The sequence below is a fragment of the Rissa tridactyla genome, chromosome 2, assembly GCF_028500815.1.
Source record: "Rissa tridactyla isolate bRisTri1 chromosome 2, bRisTri1.patW.cur.20221130, whole genome shotgun sequence".
Lineage (NCBI taxonomy): Eukaryota > Metazoa > Chordata > Aves > Charadriiformes > Laridae > Rissa > Rissa tridactyla.
Genome location: NC_071467.1, coordinates 142,428,770 through 142,447,298, shown reverse-complemented (window position 1 = coordinate 142,447,298; position 18,529 = coordinate 142,428,770). Strand labels below are relative to the sequence as shown.

The 18,529-nt window shown below is 39.5% G+C and overlaps 1 protein-coding gene across 8 annotated transcripts in view; it reads left to right on the top strand.

The window, feature by feature from the left end:
• Positions 1–558: 558 nt before the first annotated feature.
• AKAP9 (A-kinase anchoring protein 9) overlaps positions 559–18,529 on the top strand; it is a 121,232-nt gene continuing 103,261 nt past the window's right edge. For 3 of the 8 annotated variants that reach the window (XM_054189350.1, XM_054189349.1, XM_054189346.1), the window contains exon 1: positions 602–900. In XM_054189350.1, the coding sequence (XP_054045325.1) occupies positions 853–900 (48 nt within the window). In that variant the 5' untranslated portion in view covers positions 602–852. Of the gene's footprint in view, positions 901–18,529 lie in introns of all 8 variants that reach the window. The other 5 variants (XM_054189347.1, XM_054189345.1, XM_054189348.1 and 2 more) reach the window with 4 other exon arrangements.

The window sequence follows — 18,529 nt, the reverse complement described above, 5'->3', positions numbered from 1 at the left end:
ACCACGTGCCGTATTTCCTCATTGTGATTTTAGCACAGCTATTTCAACTCCTCTGGCACGACGAGTGCATATTAAGTAATTTAAACGGGGGGGCTACACATCCTTTGTTGTCATCCTTCCATAGTCTGCCACACACGCTCAAAAGGCTCCTTGCCGCATTTCCAACCTTCGGATCCGTGCGATGGGAAGCCTGCAGCCTAGCGAGCCGCAAGCAGGGGCAAGAAAACACTTAAGAAAAATCAAAACTGTCCAAATTAGCCCCGCAGCCGGGCAGGTCGGATTCGGGAGGACGGCAGAAGGGTGCTGTCTGTTCAGACCTTTGTCTCACACAAAGCCACAGCGAATTACGGGCGTCTTCCCGCTGCAGTTCTTCTGCGGGAAGAGAGCAACACACACCCCCACCACCCCCGTTAGCCCCCCCATTTCTGCCCGCCGGAGTGAGAAGGGGTGTGGAGGGGGGTGTGCCCGCCGCGGCCCTGCCCGCGGCTGGCTGTCACTCCTGATCCCCGCTCGGCGTCAGGGGGGTGATGGGTGGGTGCAACCCCGCTATCTCCGTGGAAGCTCCGGCAGGACGCCGCTGCGGAGGCGCGGCCGGGCCCCGGTGACCGGGGAGGAGGAGGAGGAGGAGGAGCGGGCGGCCCTCACGTCACTTTCCCCGGCCGCGTGTTTACGTGGAGAGGAAGATGGCGGCGCCGGTGGCCCCGCCACGGCAGCTGTCGTCGCTGTGAGGCGGGACGGGACGGGACGGGACGGCGACAGGACAGCGATCGTGCGCGCCCCGGCTGAGGGGAAGGGGCAGGGTGGGCCCCGCCTCCCGCCACCGGTAACGCTCTGCTCTCCCGTATAGACGCCATGGAGGACGAGGAGCGGCTGAAGAAGCTGGAGGCTGGGAAAGCCAAGGTAGGAAGAGGCGGCGGCGTGGCGGGGAGGCTGCGGGGAGCGCGGTGGGGCCGGGGGAGGGTAAGTTAGCGGGGCCGGGCTGCGGCGGGGGGCTCGGCTCGGGGCCCCGCCGCGAACAAAGCGGCGGGCGGAGGAGGCGCTTTGTGCCGCCCTCCCTGCGCACCCCAGGCTCCCCCCGCTGGCTTGCGGCCGGGCCCGACCTGGCCGGGCCCGCGGGGTGCCAGTGGCCGGCTGACAGCGGGCCCCGCGCGGCGTCGCCAGCGCCACAGGTGCCTGTGGCAGGGCTGGGCGGTGACAGGCCGGGCCGCCCCCCGCTGCGGGGGCCGGGCGGCGGGAGAGCCGGGGAGGAGGAGAGCTCACCTCCCTACCGCTTCTCAGCCGGGGCATGAATTCCTTTTGCCTCTTAAGCCGGGGAAACTCCCCTTAAACCTTTAAGGAAGTTTATAAAAGCGACAGCTGCTCCTCGGCGCGGTGCTAATGCCCTGAGGGCGCCTCAGGAGGCGGAGGATTAGAGATGGCCGCGGCGATGTGATGCGGTGAGGTGCCTTCACCCCTCGTCTGAAGGCGGCGGGGGAGTCCCCCGCACGACCTCGCCCCGTGGCCCTGCAGGGGACAGCAGCCCTCGGTGCCCGCACCCCCACCTTCCCACCGCCTCACGGGCGGTCAGGCGGCGCAGGCGGTGCCCAGCGGGTTTACCCAAGTGTTGTTAATCGGGGAGCTTATAATTTTACTCTTTAAGCATGGCTCAGTGCACGCCGGCTGCAGAGCGCTGCGCCTTCTGGGCAACAGACTGGAGTTACCACACTCCAGGAGGATCTCCTCTTTACTTCAAAGAAGGCTTTGGTGTGGTCAATGAGATAAGATAATTAATAGCATTCGCAGGAAGATGAGTGTTTTGACATTAGGTATCGTCTGGTTCCTTCCAGCAGTTATTGCTAAATGATAAAGAGTTTGTAAGTCGTTCATGCTAATGATACACCTGTAACTGGGCAAGAACAATAGTACAGGCAACAAGAAGACAATCTCAAGATGAAACTGCGAAACCTCATCAGTGTCTTGTTTATGTGGTCTATGGAAAAGAGAATGTAGTTCGACTGTGAGGTATTGAGTAGGTATTTTGCTGTATGAGACAAAAACTTAGTGTGTTTTTATTTCTTTTGAAGAGTATTCAAAAGGTACACTGGGAAACTCTCCTAGATTGAGCTGTATGTTTGTATAGGAAAACCTGTTCTTAAATGCTTAGAGCGAGAACGGTGTTTACACAGTGTTCCGTACAGCGGCATAGCATGCAGTAAGGCACTGGGACAGATCAGGTACTGGTGGCAGTACATTCTGTTATACCCAGGTTGGCTAATTCTCTTGCAGAAAATTAGAAAGTAGTTTGCAAAGAACATGGTTGAAGTAAATTTGCCAGTATTATAAACCACAATGAAGAATTTATCAAGAGAACTTCTATTTTTCTGTCCATGTTGGCCCACGGTTAACGTAGAAAATTAATGACAATTACTGAAAAGTGAAACAAAAGCCAGGACTCTAGCAGGAGCAATGGCTTCCTTCTTAATTTGAGAAAAGACATGTACATACTTTACTAATGTATTTTGTATTTTAGGAGCACTGTCATAACTCTCACCCTTCTTCAAGTCTTTTATGACTAAAAACTAATGATGTTCTTGTAAGTATTCACCTGAAGATTTTCATATTCTATGCTTTTAAACTTCCCTTGTGGTTTAAGTCATTATAACTCTTTAAAGTTACACGGGATTTAAATGGGAAGCAACTGTAAAAGGGTGTTCATTTCTTAGATTTTTCATTGGTGTTCTGTGTACCGTTTACCCCTTTTTATACATGTGAATGACGTAATCAAATGTATTGTACTGTGGGGACTGGGTTGCAGTCTTCCAGTGACATGTGTCACTGGGAAAGGCAGAAAAATTGTGCTAGCAGAGAATGGAAGCAGATGCTTTTCCCTTTTTCAAGGGTACAAGCACGTTCACAGTATCATGATCAGTATGTCCCCTAAAATTTCTTGTCTCCAGTGAATATTTTCAGCAAACTACAGCAACAAGCATCCAAAAAACGTTTGAGCCTAACCACTGAATGTTGTTTAAATAAAATAGCTGGAAAAGTGTATTAAAGTATGTGTTGTTACTATGCGAAGCCAGCAAGTATTGCTATACTGCAGATACCTGGATGAATCTGCCTGAAATGATAAATTTTAAAAATAAACAAAATGTTACATAAACTGCAGTGTGAATGTTGGCAATTGGGAGACCAGTAAAAGAGTCTAGTAGGTGCCATGGAGGTGGCTGGTATATTGCTAACAGTGGAGTTACTATTTGAAATTGGGACTTAGATTCTTGTTTGGTTTGTTGTGTGTTTTGTTTTTTTCTTCTCAAAAAGCAGGTAGCTAACTATTCAATATGTGCCTTTTAAGCAGTATGAACTTACTGCTCTGTAAAGCAATCATTTGGTTGTTTTCTGATCATAATGTTGAGTAGGCAAGCTGTGGAGTTTAGTCTTGTGTGAATTTATCCGCAATGGAACTTAGTTTTTCTTTATTCTTGATGTCCTCTTAAGACACTGTCTCCCCACATAGATCTTTTACAGAGAGGTGTATTACAAATGGATTTTCTGCAATGGAAGTGTCTTTTGAATCCTCCTTTATTATTACTGGAAATGAGAAACTACATTGTGAATTGTGCCTTGGTGCTATATGCACTCAAACCTGCCAGAGTGCATCTCAGTGTGAACACAAAGCCTTCGCCAGTACGTCATTTGAAAAATGGAATAACAAGCTTTAAAAGAAGCTCACCAGCATTCATGTGTACCTGCTTATTTCGAAGCAGTTGCGCCATATGTTGCTGTTCTGTCTGGTAAAAGCCTGCAAAGGCAAGGGAGGCTCAAAGTTAAACCTAGTAAATTACATGCTCCTTTTTTCTGGACCTATAGTCATTCATTTTCCTTTGCCACAAGGTAAATGTGCTGGATATTAACCTAGACTATAGATGTCTGTCTCCCTTACCCATTAAAATGGTCTCCCTGTGCCTTTATAGAACATCCGTCTCTCCAAACAAGCAATTTCTTGGTCTTAGATCCCAATCTGATTATGGTGGAGCAAGAAAAATGTCAAAAAAAGCTAGTTAAGGGAAACAGGGTTGACTGTCGTGGAAAGGAGATGTGTACCAGCAACAGAAATATAGATGCATGTGTTGTTAAGTTGATCAGTGCCCCAAAACACAGTGAACTTAAAAATCAATCAGATTAAGGTATGTGCCTTCCTGAAGAGATTCTAGAGTATTGTTGATGGCCTGAGATAGTGTAGATAGACCTGGTCTTACAAAAGACTACAGAGGATGGTGACTGAAGATCTAGGTGAGATATTTATATAAACATACAGTATGTGTGCATGCCTCTGTGCATCAGTTTGCTTGGAAATCTCATCTAACATTACAGTGGATACTGTTTATAGTAGTTGGGTATATTAATTTTATGTATTTATTTAACAGCTTAGTAGCTGGCTTTTCTTATCAGGATGTTGCACTATTTTGATCGACTTTCAAAACTATACAGAGTAGTTTGCTAGCTTCAGAATAAAAACATTGGGAACTCAGATTCCCTTGTGAGAAAATGTCTGAAAGTATTTTGATAAAGCTTTTGAAATTAAAAAAAATAATTTTGATTTAATTTATACACACAAACATATGTGAAATGCACAGCTATTATAACTGGTAAAATTAAGAGATATGAAAGTATCAATAGCAAGTGTTATAGCATGGTCCATTTTACAGTGTTGAAATTTTATTTGCAAAGTATTTAAATATGTATGTTGCTCCTGCTAAAACTTGTGTTGAGGAAAGGGCATGCTCCCTAGCTGTATGCTTGGGTGGGTTTTTTTGGTTGGTTTTTTTTTTTTTTTGTTGTAGGAGGGGTGGGTGAGGGAAAGACACTAATTTACTTTGTAAATTCTCTCAGGTTGGTCTAAGATTTCAGGTCTGATGTTAGAAATGCATAATTTAATGTCCTGATTTTCAAAGGTTCTATGTATATTTGTAATACGTTCTTGTTGAGGTGTTTGAAGAAATCATGTAATTGTCAAAGACCCTTAAGAAATTAGGGAACTGGTTTGGTTAAACACTTGAGCACAGAATGCTCAAGTCATAGTGTGACTGCTTTTGATCCATACTAGAGAATTGCTGAGCAGACAGAACAGTGAAGTTGGTTTGGGAAACTCTCATGGCACTCAGTGGACAAGTATTACAGGTTGTATGAGTAATTTGACACGTTATCTTCACAAATTGAATAGTAAAAAGAAATAATTGCATATTTTATCTTCCGGTCATGCATGTGAATATTTCAGTTGGCTGAAAATGAAAATGATATGTGTTATTAAAGTAGCATTGTCTAAGAGTCTGAGAATGTTTGCTGTTTGCATCCTTATGTCTTACTCTTCTGAGGAGAGAAAAAGATTTTACTTCCTCATCTCTGGCCTGTTTGGGATCAGAAGTTTTGGATTTCTCAAGGAAAGCTGTTGATCAGTTGTGTTTTTTTTAAATAAAAGACTCCAGTGAAGGATGGAATAATTATGTGCTACAGTGATTAAAGCCCTAGTTTAAAACACCCAGAAGAATTCAAGATAGATTGTGTTTGTAGAACACAGTCCTTGTAAATTCCCTTTAATTTACCCAAAGAGGAAAAAAGCAGTATCTCAGTGGTTATTAAGAGTTTTTCACCACAGAAGACAAATTAAATACATCTAAACCTTACATTTCATTAAAGACCTGCCCTACTAATGCATCTGCTTTTACTTTCAGGTGTAGACTGTTCGTTTTGTTTATCCTCTGTCTGCCTCAAATATCTTGAACAAAAACAATTAAAGAGAATCCTGGAAGCAAGAATTTCCTTTTCAGTCTGCATTTTCTTACTCTGCTTTTCTCTTAAAATAAGAAGTCATGTTCAGCTATATTGCAAAATGCTAATATCGTCATAAAGCTCTAGTCATTGCTGTGAATCTTCATAAAGTATGGAGGAGAGCAACTTCATGGGCTAAAAGCTCACAGAATGAGAATGATGCTGGGTTACGCCTGTATCTTAATATGCTGTGTGCATATTAATGGACAAGAGAAGAAGCAACTGGAGCAGAGTCTAGGCTAAGTCTAAGGAGTCTCCTGCAAAGAATCATAGAATAATTTGTGTTGGAGAGGACCTTTAAAGGTCATCTAGTCCAAACCCCCTGCCTGTGTTGCTCAGAGCTCCATCCAACCTGACCTTGAATGTTTCCAGGGATGGGGCATCTACTGCCTCTCTGGGCAACCTGTTCCAATGTTTCACCACCCCCACTGTAAAAAAATTTCCTCCTTACATCTAGTCTAAATCTACCCTCTTTTACTTTAAAATCATTACCCCTTGCCCTATCACAACAGGCCCTGCTAAAAAGTTTGTCCTTATCTTTCTTATAAGACCCCTTTAAGTTCTGAAAGGCTGCAATAAGGTCTCCCCGGAGCATTCTCCAGGTTGAACAATTCCAACTCTCTCAGCCTTTCTTCATATGAAAGGTATTCCATCTCTCTGATTGTTTTTATGGCCCTCCTCTGGACCTGCTCCAACAGGACCATGTGTTTCCTGTGCTGAGGGCTCCAGAGCTGGACGCAGTACTCCAGGTGGGGTCTCACCAGAGCGGAGTAGAGGGGCAGAATCACCTCCCTCGACCTGGTGGTGTGGGTGAGCTTTGGCTCAACAGATGTGAATGGAAACTGCGTAATACCTTTGTCTATAATGAAGCAGGAAGAGTGCAGTGGAACTATGAAAAAGTACTATAATGAAGAAATGGGCTTTAACACAATTTACTTGAGGGAACCCTTTTTCTTGCACGTGAAGATCCTCACAAACCTGTAACTAATTCCTAGTCATTCCTCTCAGCTATTGCTAAGCTGTTTCTTCTTCCAGGACCTTCTGATATTGTTGGTTTTTTGGCTCCTCTTCTTTTACAGGCTTCAATCCACTCCCTCTCCTTTGCATCTCAGTCAATTCTAAATGCAAATTGTAGGAGGTATGGACATGAGTAAGCTTAAGAACTGGGTTTTGTCTTGCAGATAAAATCACAGATACAAGGACTGAATGTTACCCTGGAGAGAAAACGTGTAGTTTTAAAACTTGAGTAAAAGCAGAGGGGGCAGAAATTGAGTAGAGATCAGAGAGAAACAAAAGGTGAGGTGTTCACCTTGTTATGCATGCTTTTATTTTTGTTCAAAACAGTGGATATCTCTGCATTGCATCATAGAAAAAAGATCTGTATACATTTGAGATGTAAATACATTTTTGTCTATATAGTTTATTGCTACTGGGGTGATACATAAACTCAGATGACAGATCGAACAGAAACCATTTTCAAGACACATTCTGTTTCTAATAGAAAAATTGGGATGACTATCTTAAATATTGAGGTTTTTTAGTAGCTTTTAATTGTTCTCTTGAGCATAATAACAGCTACCTGCTCTTTACAGTTTTCTCAATGTTCTTTCTTCCTTTTTTTTTTTTTTTTAATAAGTAAGTTTAATTTTTTCCCATTGTGTTCCAGTTTCTTCTGGACTTTATTTGGTCCTTGTAAAAAAAAAAAAATTGAAATCTGGGATTTCAACTCCTGTTCAATTGGTTCTACTAGAACTTTTCCTATTTCTAAGCATGTTCTCCATTTTTCTTCTATTTCCTTGTTTTGATCTCCATTTTCTTAATTCCAGAGATCTATTCTTGCTTTCCATATAGGGCTTGATTATTTGTTTTAAATGTTATCGTCAATATACCCTTTTAGTTGAAGCTCTAAAGTAGCTGCCTACTTTACAGTAGTGATGCAAGGTAGAATGAGCTTAAACTAATACTTTCTTCTGAGGATGGAGATAAATATCACTTCAAAATAACCTTTGTACTGTAGCCAGTTTAGAGAAAATTGGTCTTTTATCCAAGATATCCAGTGATTTTCACAAAAACAGGGAAATAAAGCAACAGAGTATTGTTAGTAGCGCTATGAAAGCAAGAAATTGCATTGTAAAATCAGAATTTAAAATGTTTTCTTGCTGCTCCATGTGTAAAGAGAAGGAATTACAGAAGAGAAAGCACAAAGTTGCTCCTTGCCTACATTCAGGACTTTCTTCATTTTAGCACTTGTCTCTCCCTCATTTCTCTGGTCTACTTTCCAAATACTTAATTTCTTAGTATGGGTGTTGCAATAGCAAAACAGAGCTGACTGTGGCATTTATTTCCCTCAGTTGCAACAGTATCTAGACAAGTTTATTTCTTTGTACAGATTTGGAAATAAGCATGATCACCACCACACATTCTTTCTAAAATACTTTCAGTAAAGTGTATCTGATGCTCCAAGGAAAGTAGATTGGATCTGCTGGCATATGTAGGTGTTACCAGAAAGCCCAGTATTTTTTCCCCACAGGGAATGACCAAACAAATAGGTGCTTTTAAATATTGATGTACAGTGATATTAACTGCAGAATAATACGTGGTTACTGTAGCATCTTAGTGTTTGGAGTAGTGAAAAATCTGATGAAAATGAGGAGAAAAGAAAAAAGGCTGCTGAAGTAGGTCCAACTTTGTTTTCCTACTTTATATTGCAATATCAGATTATATACTAATAACACAATTGTTGGGAATCCTAATTTAGGGGCTGAAAGCTCTGTCTTAAATATCTGCCCCATAGCTAGAGATTTCAGTGTATTGCTAGGTATTTGTTTCAAAGTCATTTTGTTACTGGTACCAGCTAAAGTCACACTTTGAATTTGCAAAGACACGTTGATAAATGTACCGCAGTTCAGTGAAATGCATCTGATAATTGCAGTCTTTGACTGCTATGCTGAAACATAAAAGTAAGTATATCTTGAAATTTATGATGATGAGACACTTGTATGTTGACTGCAAAGTGCTGGCATGCTGTATCGTGTTGACGGTTCTGGTGTTCCTGTTTCTTGAAAGAAACCTTAATCTGCATTTTCACATGATTTCTTGAGAAGCCAACATTTTATAATATATACTACAGCCAGTGGAGAAAAGACAGAATAATGAATAAAAATGGTAAGATTTCTTAGAATTCTTAGTTTCTTGTAAGTAAGGAGTCAGTCTTCCAGTTTCCCTCCTCTTCTGAAAAAGAACCCCAACAAGCTTCCAGATAGAACAAATTCAGTAGTTGTCAGCTGGGCAAAAGAATGGGAGACTCTGTAAACCAAACACTGAACTTAGGAAAGTGAGAGAGTAATCAAATCACAGTTGTAACAACCCTAAGTTGTAGCATCATCAGCAAACAAAGAAGAGGTAGTCTCTTAGACCATGCTTCTCTCAAAACAAAGAAATGTTAAGACTCTCCACAATTGGAGATAATAATTTCAAAGACAATGTGTACTATTTTGGTGTTATTTCCAGGGGAAAGCATAGATTTCCTGAAAACTATACTGCCATGGCAAAATTACAGCATATCTCTAAAATTACCATCCTGAGCTGTAGACACAAGAAGATTGGTGGAGTTGAAGAGGTGGAGTAGATGGGATTCTGGAACGGAGTATGTTTCTGTGCAAATATTGATAAAATAGGTGTTACAAAGAATAAGCAGAGTAAGTTGCATAAGAGTTTACTCAAATCTGACTTCACTGGTAGGCCCTCATTTAACAAAGTGGTTATTCCTTAATCCTGGTTTTGTTTTCTGAAGTTTGTACTTGTCCTTAAACTCTTACTTCTCTGTGTGAAACCTCCTGTGTCCAGCCACAAAACAAGGGGAAAATATTTAAATGTTCCTAAATCCACTTATATTGTCTAAGTGAGGTAGCTGATTTAATATTACTACCATACATTGAGAATATGTATTTTCTATTAAAAGGCATAAAGGAGAAATATCTTACTATTACAGGTAATGCTTCATAACCGTGATAAGAAAACCCTGTCTTGGTATGTTTACTAGTACGTTGTGCTAGCTGGCATATTTTGCTGTGTTTAAAGAGATAACGGAATTCCTGATACAAGACTCCTCAAAGGGTGTTGTGTTTCCTAGCTTTTCTTCATTATTTGGAATATATTCCAGGAATTAGATTTTGCTATTTAAAATAAAAAAAAGGAAAAGGCCGAAGTCCACAGAGAAGTCTGGACTTCTGTGAGCAATATCGGTCTTTGTGAGCTCCCTTCTCATGATTCAGCAGCATGTAAAAAGTAGTAGAAGCCTGTCAAAATAATATAAGCCTGTCAAGTCTTGCAGACTGAGCATGAAATTCATGCAGTTTGTTCTTTCCTTATGTCTGCTCTGCTCCTCATAGAGCTGTCTTTCACAAACCTACTGAGTTTGGGGGCTTTATTCTCACTCTGTCCGTTCAGTGCCAGACATGCCAAATGGTATGAATTCATTTAAAAATAATATAAACAAGGTGGGAAAATGGTGAAGTGCAACTGAGTTTGACTTGTTTTAAAGCATTTTACAATTTATTACAAAAAAAAAAATAATCCCACAAATTATTTTTTTAAATGAAAATTTAAAGTCTTGTTCAGTTTCTACACAGAGTTGGAGCACAGAGGTAGCCAGAATGCCTATGAATAATCTCCAAAAAATGTATCTCAATTCTCCAGACTACTTTGAAAATCTCAGCGTTAGCATGTGTGAAAAGATTTCCTTTGAAAACTGGGTGGAAGTCATCACATCGCTTGTGCTTATTAACAAGGAGTGGCTATTAGTCCCTGCTAAGCTTGAACAGAATTTAAACTGTTGATCTGTATCTGAAAAGCTGATTGTCTTTTTGCCAAATATGTAACCTCTCAAATTCTGTATCAATTCCATGGCACTTACGAACTTGAAAAAAATTACGATTTTGTGTTGGTTATTAATAAAGTCTTATTTAGACATAGCCTGTTCATTCTAAAGGTGCCTTTTTCTTTCAGACTTCTTAGTGAGAAATTAAATGTGAGCAAAACTATTCAGATCTTACTGTGCTTTATTCCATTCCTTTATATATTCTCTCTACCTTTTAAAGTGGTTTTTTTTTTTCAGTTTTTGATCTTTAAATATCTCTGACATAGATACATTTTTATTAAAGAGGACACAGTGTGAAGTGGAGGAGAAAAAAACCTAGATGTATTCTATGTAAATAAAACTAAAATGGTTTACAACAGAGTAAAGTTTCTGCTATTATAAATTTTTTTTCCTCTTAGGAGGAAAAAAGTTAAATTTAACATGAATTAGGGGAGTATAAGCAGTACATAGAGACTCAAAGTAAACTGATAGTTGATGCTTTTTCTAATATCCACAAAATATTCTTTTGAGCCCGTTTCAGCCAACTTCTAATAAACTCTTCTTCCTCATTTAGTATATAGACTAAATGTTACAGTGCATGAGAAAAGGAAAATATGCCTTGTTGTGAAGTGTAGGAGTCCTGCTGATCAGGAAAAACACGCAGCGGGCTGCAACCCCTCTCTTGCAGCATCAACACAAACCAGAAATAGCAAATGCTTCTGTGATTTCAGTTTTCTTGCATTAGCTACACAGAGAAGTGTGGAGAAAGCCTTTTCAGATACAGATTCTCTCCATGCATTTCGTTTGGTGTCTCAATATTGCTGCATCTTTAAAGCCCTGTACTCCAGAAATGCTAGTCTTTTAAGTTAATTAGTTAGAATTTGTAGTTGACTATTGGCAGTGTGTTGTGGAAGAACAAACTACGTGAGCTGTTTTGATTAGGATCCCACAGGAAGCAGCAATTGCCTGACTATAGTTTTCTTTAGATGTGTCAGGATTTTTCCTGTACGATTCTAATCAGTATTCATGATTTTTGAGAAACTACTGATTACCCCCAACCCTGGCTCCCTGGAAGCTACATTGATACTTGATAATACACCATAACCAAGGCTGCAGTCATCAGTAAGACTTTGCTTATACTCAGGGAGTCTCAGAAGACTGACAAAAGATTGCTTTTTAAAGGAAATAGGCTTGTCTTAATGAATTGTCAACATTAATGTCCTTGGTTATCTGCACAACTGTTAATATAAGAGCATCTTTAGGTAACTGCAGCTGATTCAGACAGAACTTTTTGCTGAAAGTCAATGTGGTGTTAAGATTTTTGACAGTATGACATGGTCTTCTAAGCAAACTGAAGACTTAGTCTTGGTACAGTCATCATTTGGTGGTTACAACTGAATAAAAAGTTGTCCTTAGCATTATTTTTGGTTTAATGGCTTACTCAAAGTAGGTGGTCTTTCAGAGGCCTCTGTCACTCTGTATTTTGATTATTAGCAGTGGGAAGAATGTGTGGTTGTATGTAGAGAGTTCTAAACTGAAGTGGGTGGCAAACACGGTGAAGAATTCATAACTAGAATTCAAAATGATCTTGACAAATGATGTGGTACAAAAGGACATGGAAGCAATACTCAAGGCTTTCTTTGGCTCTTTAATGATAAGGACTGTCCTTGGGCTTCCCAGGTCCCTGAGTCTAATGACAGAACTGGAGGGAGTGAAGCATTATCCATGGGACAGAAGGTCAAGCTGGGGACCACTCAAGCAAATTTGGTGTACACAAATATATGGGACTGAGCGTGATGTATCCAAGCATTCTGCAGGAGCTGGCTGCTATCGTTAGAAGGCTATTGCCTTACTCATCTTTGAAAGGTCATTGTGATTAGGAGATTCCAAATGAGTAGGGAAAAAAACAAACATCAGGTGAGATGGAGGATCTGGGGATCTATAGGAAGGTCAGCCTGGCTGTGGTCTGCGGGAAGATCATGGAGCAGATCCTCCTGGAAGCCATGTTCAGGCATATGAAGGGCAAGAGCGCAATTGGAATTTATCGAGGGCAAATTAATTGTCCTCTGTGATGAGCTGGGTGTTTCAGTAGATGGGGAGAGAATGGCGGATGTTGTTTGCCTTGAGTTTAGGAAGGCATTTGATGTGATCTATTAGACTATTTGTAAACCAAGCTGGAGATAGGAAGTTTGGATAGGTGGACTGCAAGGTGGGCAGAGAATTATCTGGACTGCTATGCTCAAGAGTACCAATACGAAGTCCAGCTGGTGGGCAGTAGTATTCCTCAGATGTTGAAACTGTGGCTGGTACTGTTTGATGTTTTTATTAATGACCTGGAGAATAGGAGGGAGCATACCTCCTGCAAGTTCATGGATGATACCGAATTAGGCAGAGCGGTTAATGAATTGAAGTATAGGCCTTCTTTTCAGAGAGACCTTGTGTCGTGGTTTAACCCCAGCCAGCAGCTAGAACCATGCAGCTGCTCACTCACCCCCTCCTCCTTCCCCCCCTCTCCACCCCAAGAAGGGGGAGGGGAGGAGAGGAAAAAAAAAAAGAGGGGAAAGGGAGGAAAAAAACCAGTTGTGGGTTGAGATAAAGACAGTTTCATAAAAACAATAACAGGAAAGGAAAAATAACAATAATAATAATGATGTGGGTCACTCTCACCACCTGGTGACTTGGCACCTTCCCAAGCAGTGATTGCGGATTCCCGCCCCACAGCTAACCCCCATTTATATAGTCAGCATGACGTCTATGGTATGGAATGTTTCATTGGCCATTCCATCCTTCTGTATATTCTTCTATGGGAAGCTGAAAAAAGTTCTTGAATAGTGTGAATATCACTTAGCAACAACTAAACCTAATAGGTATTATTGACATGCCTTTCACAGCAATCACTAGAAAGAAAATTAACCCTTTCCCAGCTGAAACTAGGACACCTTGACAGTCTGAAGAAATAAGCTGGCAGAAAACTCATGGTTTCACCACAGCAGCAGGAAAGAAGATGCTAGAGGAAAGTTCACATGCTTTCCCAGTGGCAGAAAGGAGGAATTTCAAATTTCCATTCCATTCCAAAAAATTCCATTTAATTACTGGGATGTAACAGTACTCTACAGGATTCTTCAGTGATGAAAAAAAATAGGTGATGTTGTCTGTGATCTAACTTGAAGTCAGGAAGGGATCCTGCATTTCACAGTTGTGACCTGTTTTTTGAGCGTCCTTCTCTTCTAGGATATGCAACTATCAACTGAAGAACAGATAGCTGAGGAACATCATAAAAATTTTGGTTTGGATGATCTCTTTGATGACTGGCAGGGAGATTGATAGAGATAGCAAATGCACAGAGTTTTTGTATGCAGTGTTCTCCTTTCTTCAACATAAGATCATCATTTATATTCCTGCAGTACCCTGTCTTGTTTTCTACACACCTTCCAATTTACAGTGAATGAGAAGGTAATTTTACAAATGACAGTGTCTCAGTACAGTCTGGGTGCTGATTAAGGCCAATCTTATGGGGGGAAAAAATATAAAGAATGTGCCATAATTCATGCATACTCTACATCAGGGCAAAATTGATTTCTACTTGCAATCCCAGTTTTGGAATATTTTTGTTTTTCATGAGTTCTTTAAATTAAACTGGACTGTGCTTTCCGAATGTGGTCAGCTTGGGTAGGTAACATTCTTGGGTTTTACTTGAAACAAGATAAGAATAACTTGAGGTACAGAATTATATTGTCTGATGGCATGATAGCTGTTATCCTGGGTGATAATGGGCTGATGCGGTCAAATCTTTTCATGTTCTCCAAAATAAGTCTGTATTTTTGGGTGTTGTCTTCATCTACTGAGGGTGGGAAAGAACACCTTTTTTGATTTGAGCTATGATGTCCATGTCACTGTGTCTGGGTGGGGAAAATACTTTTCAAGTATTTTATTAGGAACTCACTCAAATTAACGTAAGGAATGCCATAAAACTGTTGAAAGTAAATTTATTCTGGTTATTTTTCCCCTGTTGAAAACGTAAACATAGTAGTGTTCTGCTTATGGTTACATAAATGCATCTGAAACAGAATATAAATCAATCTGGTAATACTCAAAATCAACTCTAGTGCAAGCAATTTGTATTTAGAATCCTATTATTAGAAACACGAGAAACATTACTTTCCTTCTTGAAGCTTTATATTTTCTGGTTTTATAGTTTAATGTTAAAAGACCAATCTTTGTAAAAATATAAAACGTCAACCTTAACTTTTAAATGCATAAGAATTACTAAGCAGAAGAAAGTGTCTGTGTTACAAATATAAATTTGCAGGTTGCCAGTAATTTGATTGACAAGCACTGTGTGGAGATACTGGCAACTGTTGCTTCTGCATACTTTTGTGTTTTTATAGTTGGCTTCTAACTGGCAAGGACAGATGGCCATAGATTATGCTTTTTGTGTGTTTCTGAAGTAGAGCAAACATTTATACGATATTTTAAATTGCATTGTCTAAATATCGTGTGTTAAGTACTCTATACGGGTTTTGATTTTAATTACTAAGTTATAGTATGGGATTTTGGGGACCAACTATTTTACTATTTTGTTAATAATACAAAAGGTTTCTGTGCCCAGCTTTTGAGTAATTAGAATATTTGTCCTGAAGTAATTTCTTGTTAAGCAATCAATGTTACTTTGTGGTAGTAGCAACCTTTTAACATTTTTCCTGAAAAAATTAATCAAATTTGACACTATCAGGCCTTTCTCTTGCTGATAATGAAGAATGTTCTACCACAAAGTCAGAATTGGTTGTTTCAGTGGTACTTAATAAAGTATTTGGGACTTCTCTAACCCAGCGTTTAAAAGGATTTTAGAGAAACCCTGTGAGCTGCTCTTTGAAGGATCAGGCTTGTTCTGCCCATTCTGGGACATTTCAGTGTACTGTATGACTCGCTCAGAATCCTGTACTACATAACTCATCTCAGAATCCTAGCAAAAATGAGGACTAAACTCAGTTTCCTAGGAGGGGAATTCGTAGCTTTTATTACTATCTATTCTTGGTAGTCTGCTAGAAGCTTACAGAGGGGCTAGGAGAATTGAATGGCAATAAGAATATGAAGATAATCTATAGGAACTTTTTTGTAGTCGTGTATTTAGCTAATTTATGTGAAGTCAGCGTACTGTTTCTCTCTGAAGTTAACTGTCCAACATATTGTAACTTTAGGGGTCCCATAAAGTCAAAACATAGCTCCTGCTTTGTTACATCAAACTAGCTCTCTCAGGGATAAATTGCAATTATGTGTGGTTAATAAGGAGAAAAATTACTAAATACTAGACATGAAAAGACATTTTTCTTTTACCAGAAGGAAACTTTGCTCTTTCCATCTATTATTACAGGAGTTTAGATTGGAGTTTAGCCTTACTTTGGGCTGCGGGAAAAGACAGAGTCACTTTTTCGCTGCCTTGTGGCCTTAGGAATGTTTTCCTAAGGTTATTTTTTGTGGAAGAAGGGCAGCATGTAAAGAAAATTACTGAACAAGACAGAGATTTATTAACTTTTTGGGTGCATGTAGTACTTAATGACATGGTTTTATTGCTTTTTAGACTATTGCTATTCTGGAAGACTTTTCTTTTGACTTGAATATTTTTTAAAGACCTAAATATAGTGAAATAAATGTGCTTCATGTTTAACTCTGTTACTGCATTGCAGTTGTTTTCTGAAAATAAATTGTTATCCTGAAAGAACTCCAAGGGATTAATTAAATGAGTCTCCAGCTGTTGATTTAACTATACGTAGTTAAATAGCTGATATAACTATATGCTTGTTAAAGAACAGGTGCTCAACCAGTTGCTTTAAGAAGAAATAAAGTGAAGTAACTACCTAAGCAATGCTCAGATTGTTAGTAAATTTTGTTTAGTGATACAGAAGGCAACATACTTATTGACACGTCTCTGATGACTCTGCTGCTTTCCAAAAATTCAGGTTCTGAACAGATTAATGATTTAATGCCTATATTTGACCATAAAGCTGCTACTATGCCATAAAACAAGTTTTCTTTTGAAGCCCAGCTGAAGCTTGTTATCTGTGAATGTCCATTCTTTCTTTCTTTCTTTCTTTCTTGCGGTGTATGGTATTCACCTGTATGCTTTGTTTAAATAATTCATCGTGAACCACTAATGAAGTATGGTTCTGTAGGTAAGAATGAGTAAAATTGATCCTCCTTGTAATTCACTTGCCTGCACTGGGTTTATAGAAATCCACTGCAGTAAACTTCAAGCCTAGCATTATAAATTTGTTGAATCAAACATAATATTGAAAGAAAAAAGCGGATATAAAATTGGAAGCTAGTACATCATTTTAATGCTTAAGTAGCATGGGGAATATCTCTCATTTACCTTCTGTTCAGGAGGGCTGTATCTGCCTTTTACTTCCAGAAGACAACTTGTTTCACAAAGCTGATTTCATCAAGAGTTGAGTGGGGAAAAAACCCTTAAAATCCTAACCAAGTTTGTAATTGTACAGCCTTACAAAAAATGTCAATGCTGAAGCTTGCTGCAGAGTTCCTATTTATGAAATATTGTACTAATTTTGGCTTTCAGTCTAGTAAGTTTTCTGCCAAGTGTATTTTGTAGGCATTACTTTAATCTGTCCCGGTGGCTTTAAGATGTGGTACCTTTTGCAAGTTCCATGCCTTTTTTTGTTTGTTTGTTTTACCTTTATCTTCATGTGACTGAAATTATTGAATACAAGCTTTGTTTTGATTGCTTTGTATCCCCTACACCAGTAGGGGATACACAGCAATCTAGTTTCCATTCAGTTGGTGTTATGTGTAGCCTACCTAATTTAGTCTACTACATGCCACCAGTGGCTTAGTTTTATTAGTTATTCTTAAGTTCCAACACAGTATCTGTCACCTTTTGTAGCTCAAAAATGTTATTTATTCTCTTGTCTGTCGTAGCCTCTACCACTTACTGTTCAGCTGCTAAGTGCTGCTAAGATATAATCATTTTATATATTGATTTAAATCACCAAAGATCAAATTGTCTGTTCACTTCCTAGAGTCTGTCTTTTGGTTGTGGCAGCAAAACATATCACACCCTGTGTTTTCGTTCAGTAGGAAAGCGATACTAAAATCGTATTGTGGGTTCTCATGTACACTTCTAAAACATCAACTGTTTTAGTTAATAATAATTTACATCTTGTTTAGGGTTCTGCACTTTAGTGAGCTTACTGTCCTTGCATGGATGTCAGAGCTGAAGTTACCCATTGCCTTATGTGGATATCAAAATACCCCAGAGAAGTGGTTCCAGCTGGGGAGTAACTTGCTAGTGGTTAGTAAATGTTATTAAAGTGCTGAAGTCTAGTGGATTTGCGTGTAGACATAAACATGGTGGCATGTAGAAAACATTTGCAATGTTATAGCCCAATGACTGAATTTTATGACTCTCTTGAAGATTATAACAACACTGGAGGTTGGTTAGTGCCTGAGGATAAATATTAATATTTTTGTTTCTAAAGGGCTGTGAGATAACAAGTTCATACAGTCCAATGAGAAGTACTGTAACTGTATAGAAAGCAACTAATGCTTTCAGAGTATCTAAATCTCTTTCAGAGTATCTTCATATTAAGATTCATTTTCAAGAATTAGTTAATACACAAACCCATCTGCTGAATGCCTGTTTTCATAGCACTTCGAGATGTGAGGAACGGCATGGCAAATCAGTGAAGTTTTCTAGTTCAAAAAGTTAGTGAAGAAAATCATATGACTTGTTAAAAATTATCAATTTAGCAAATTAAGTAGTAAAACGTTTTTTCCCCCCTCATTCTTTTATAAGGGTAAAATGTAGATGAAACATTTGTGTCTCCTGTGTTAAAATTTATTTGACCA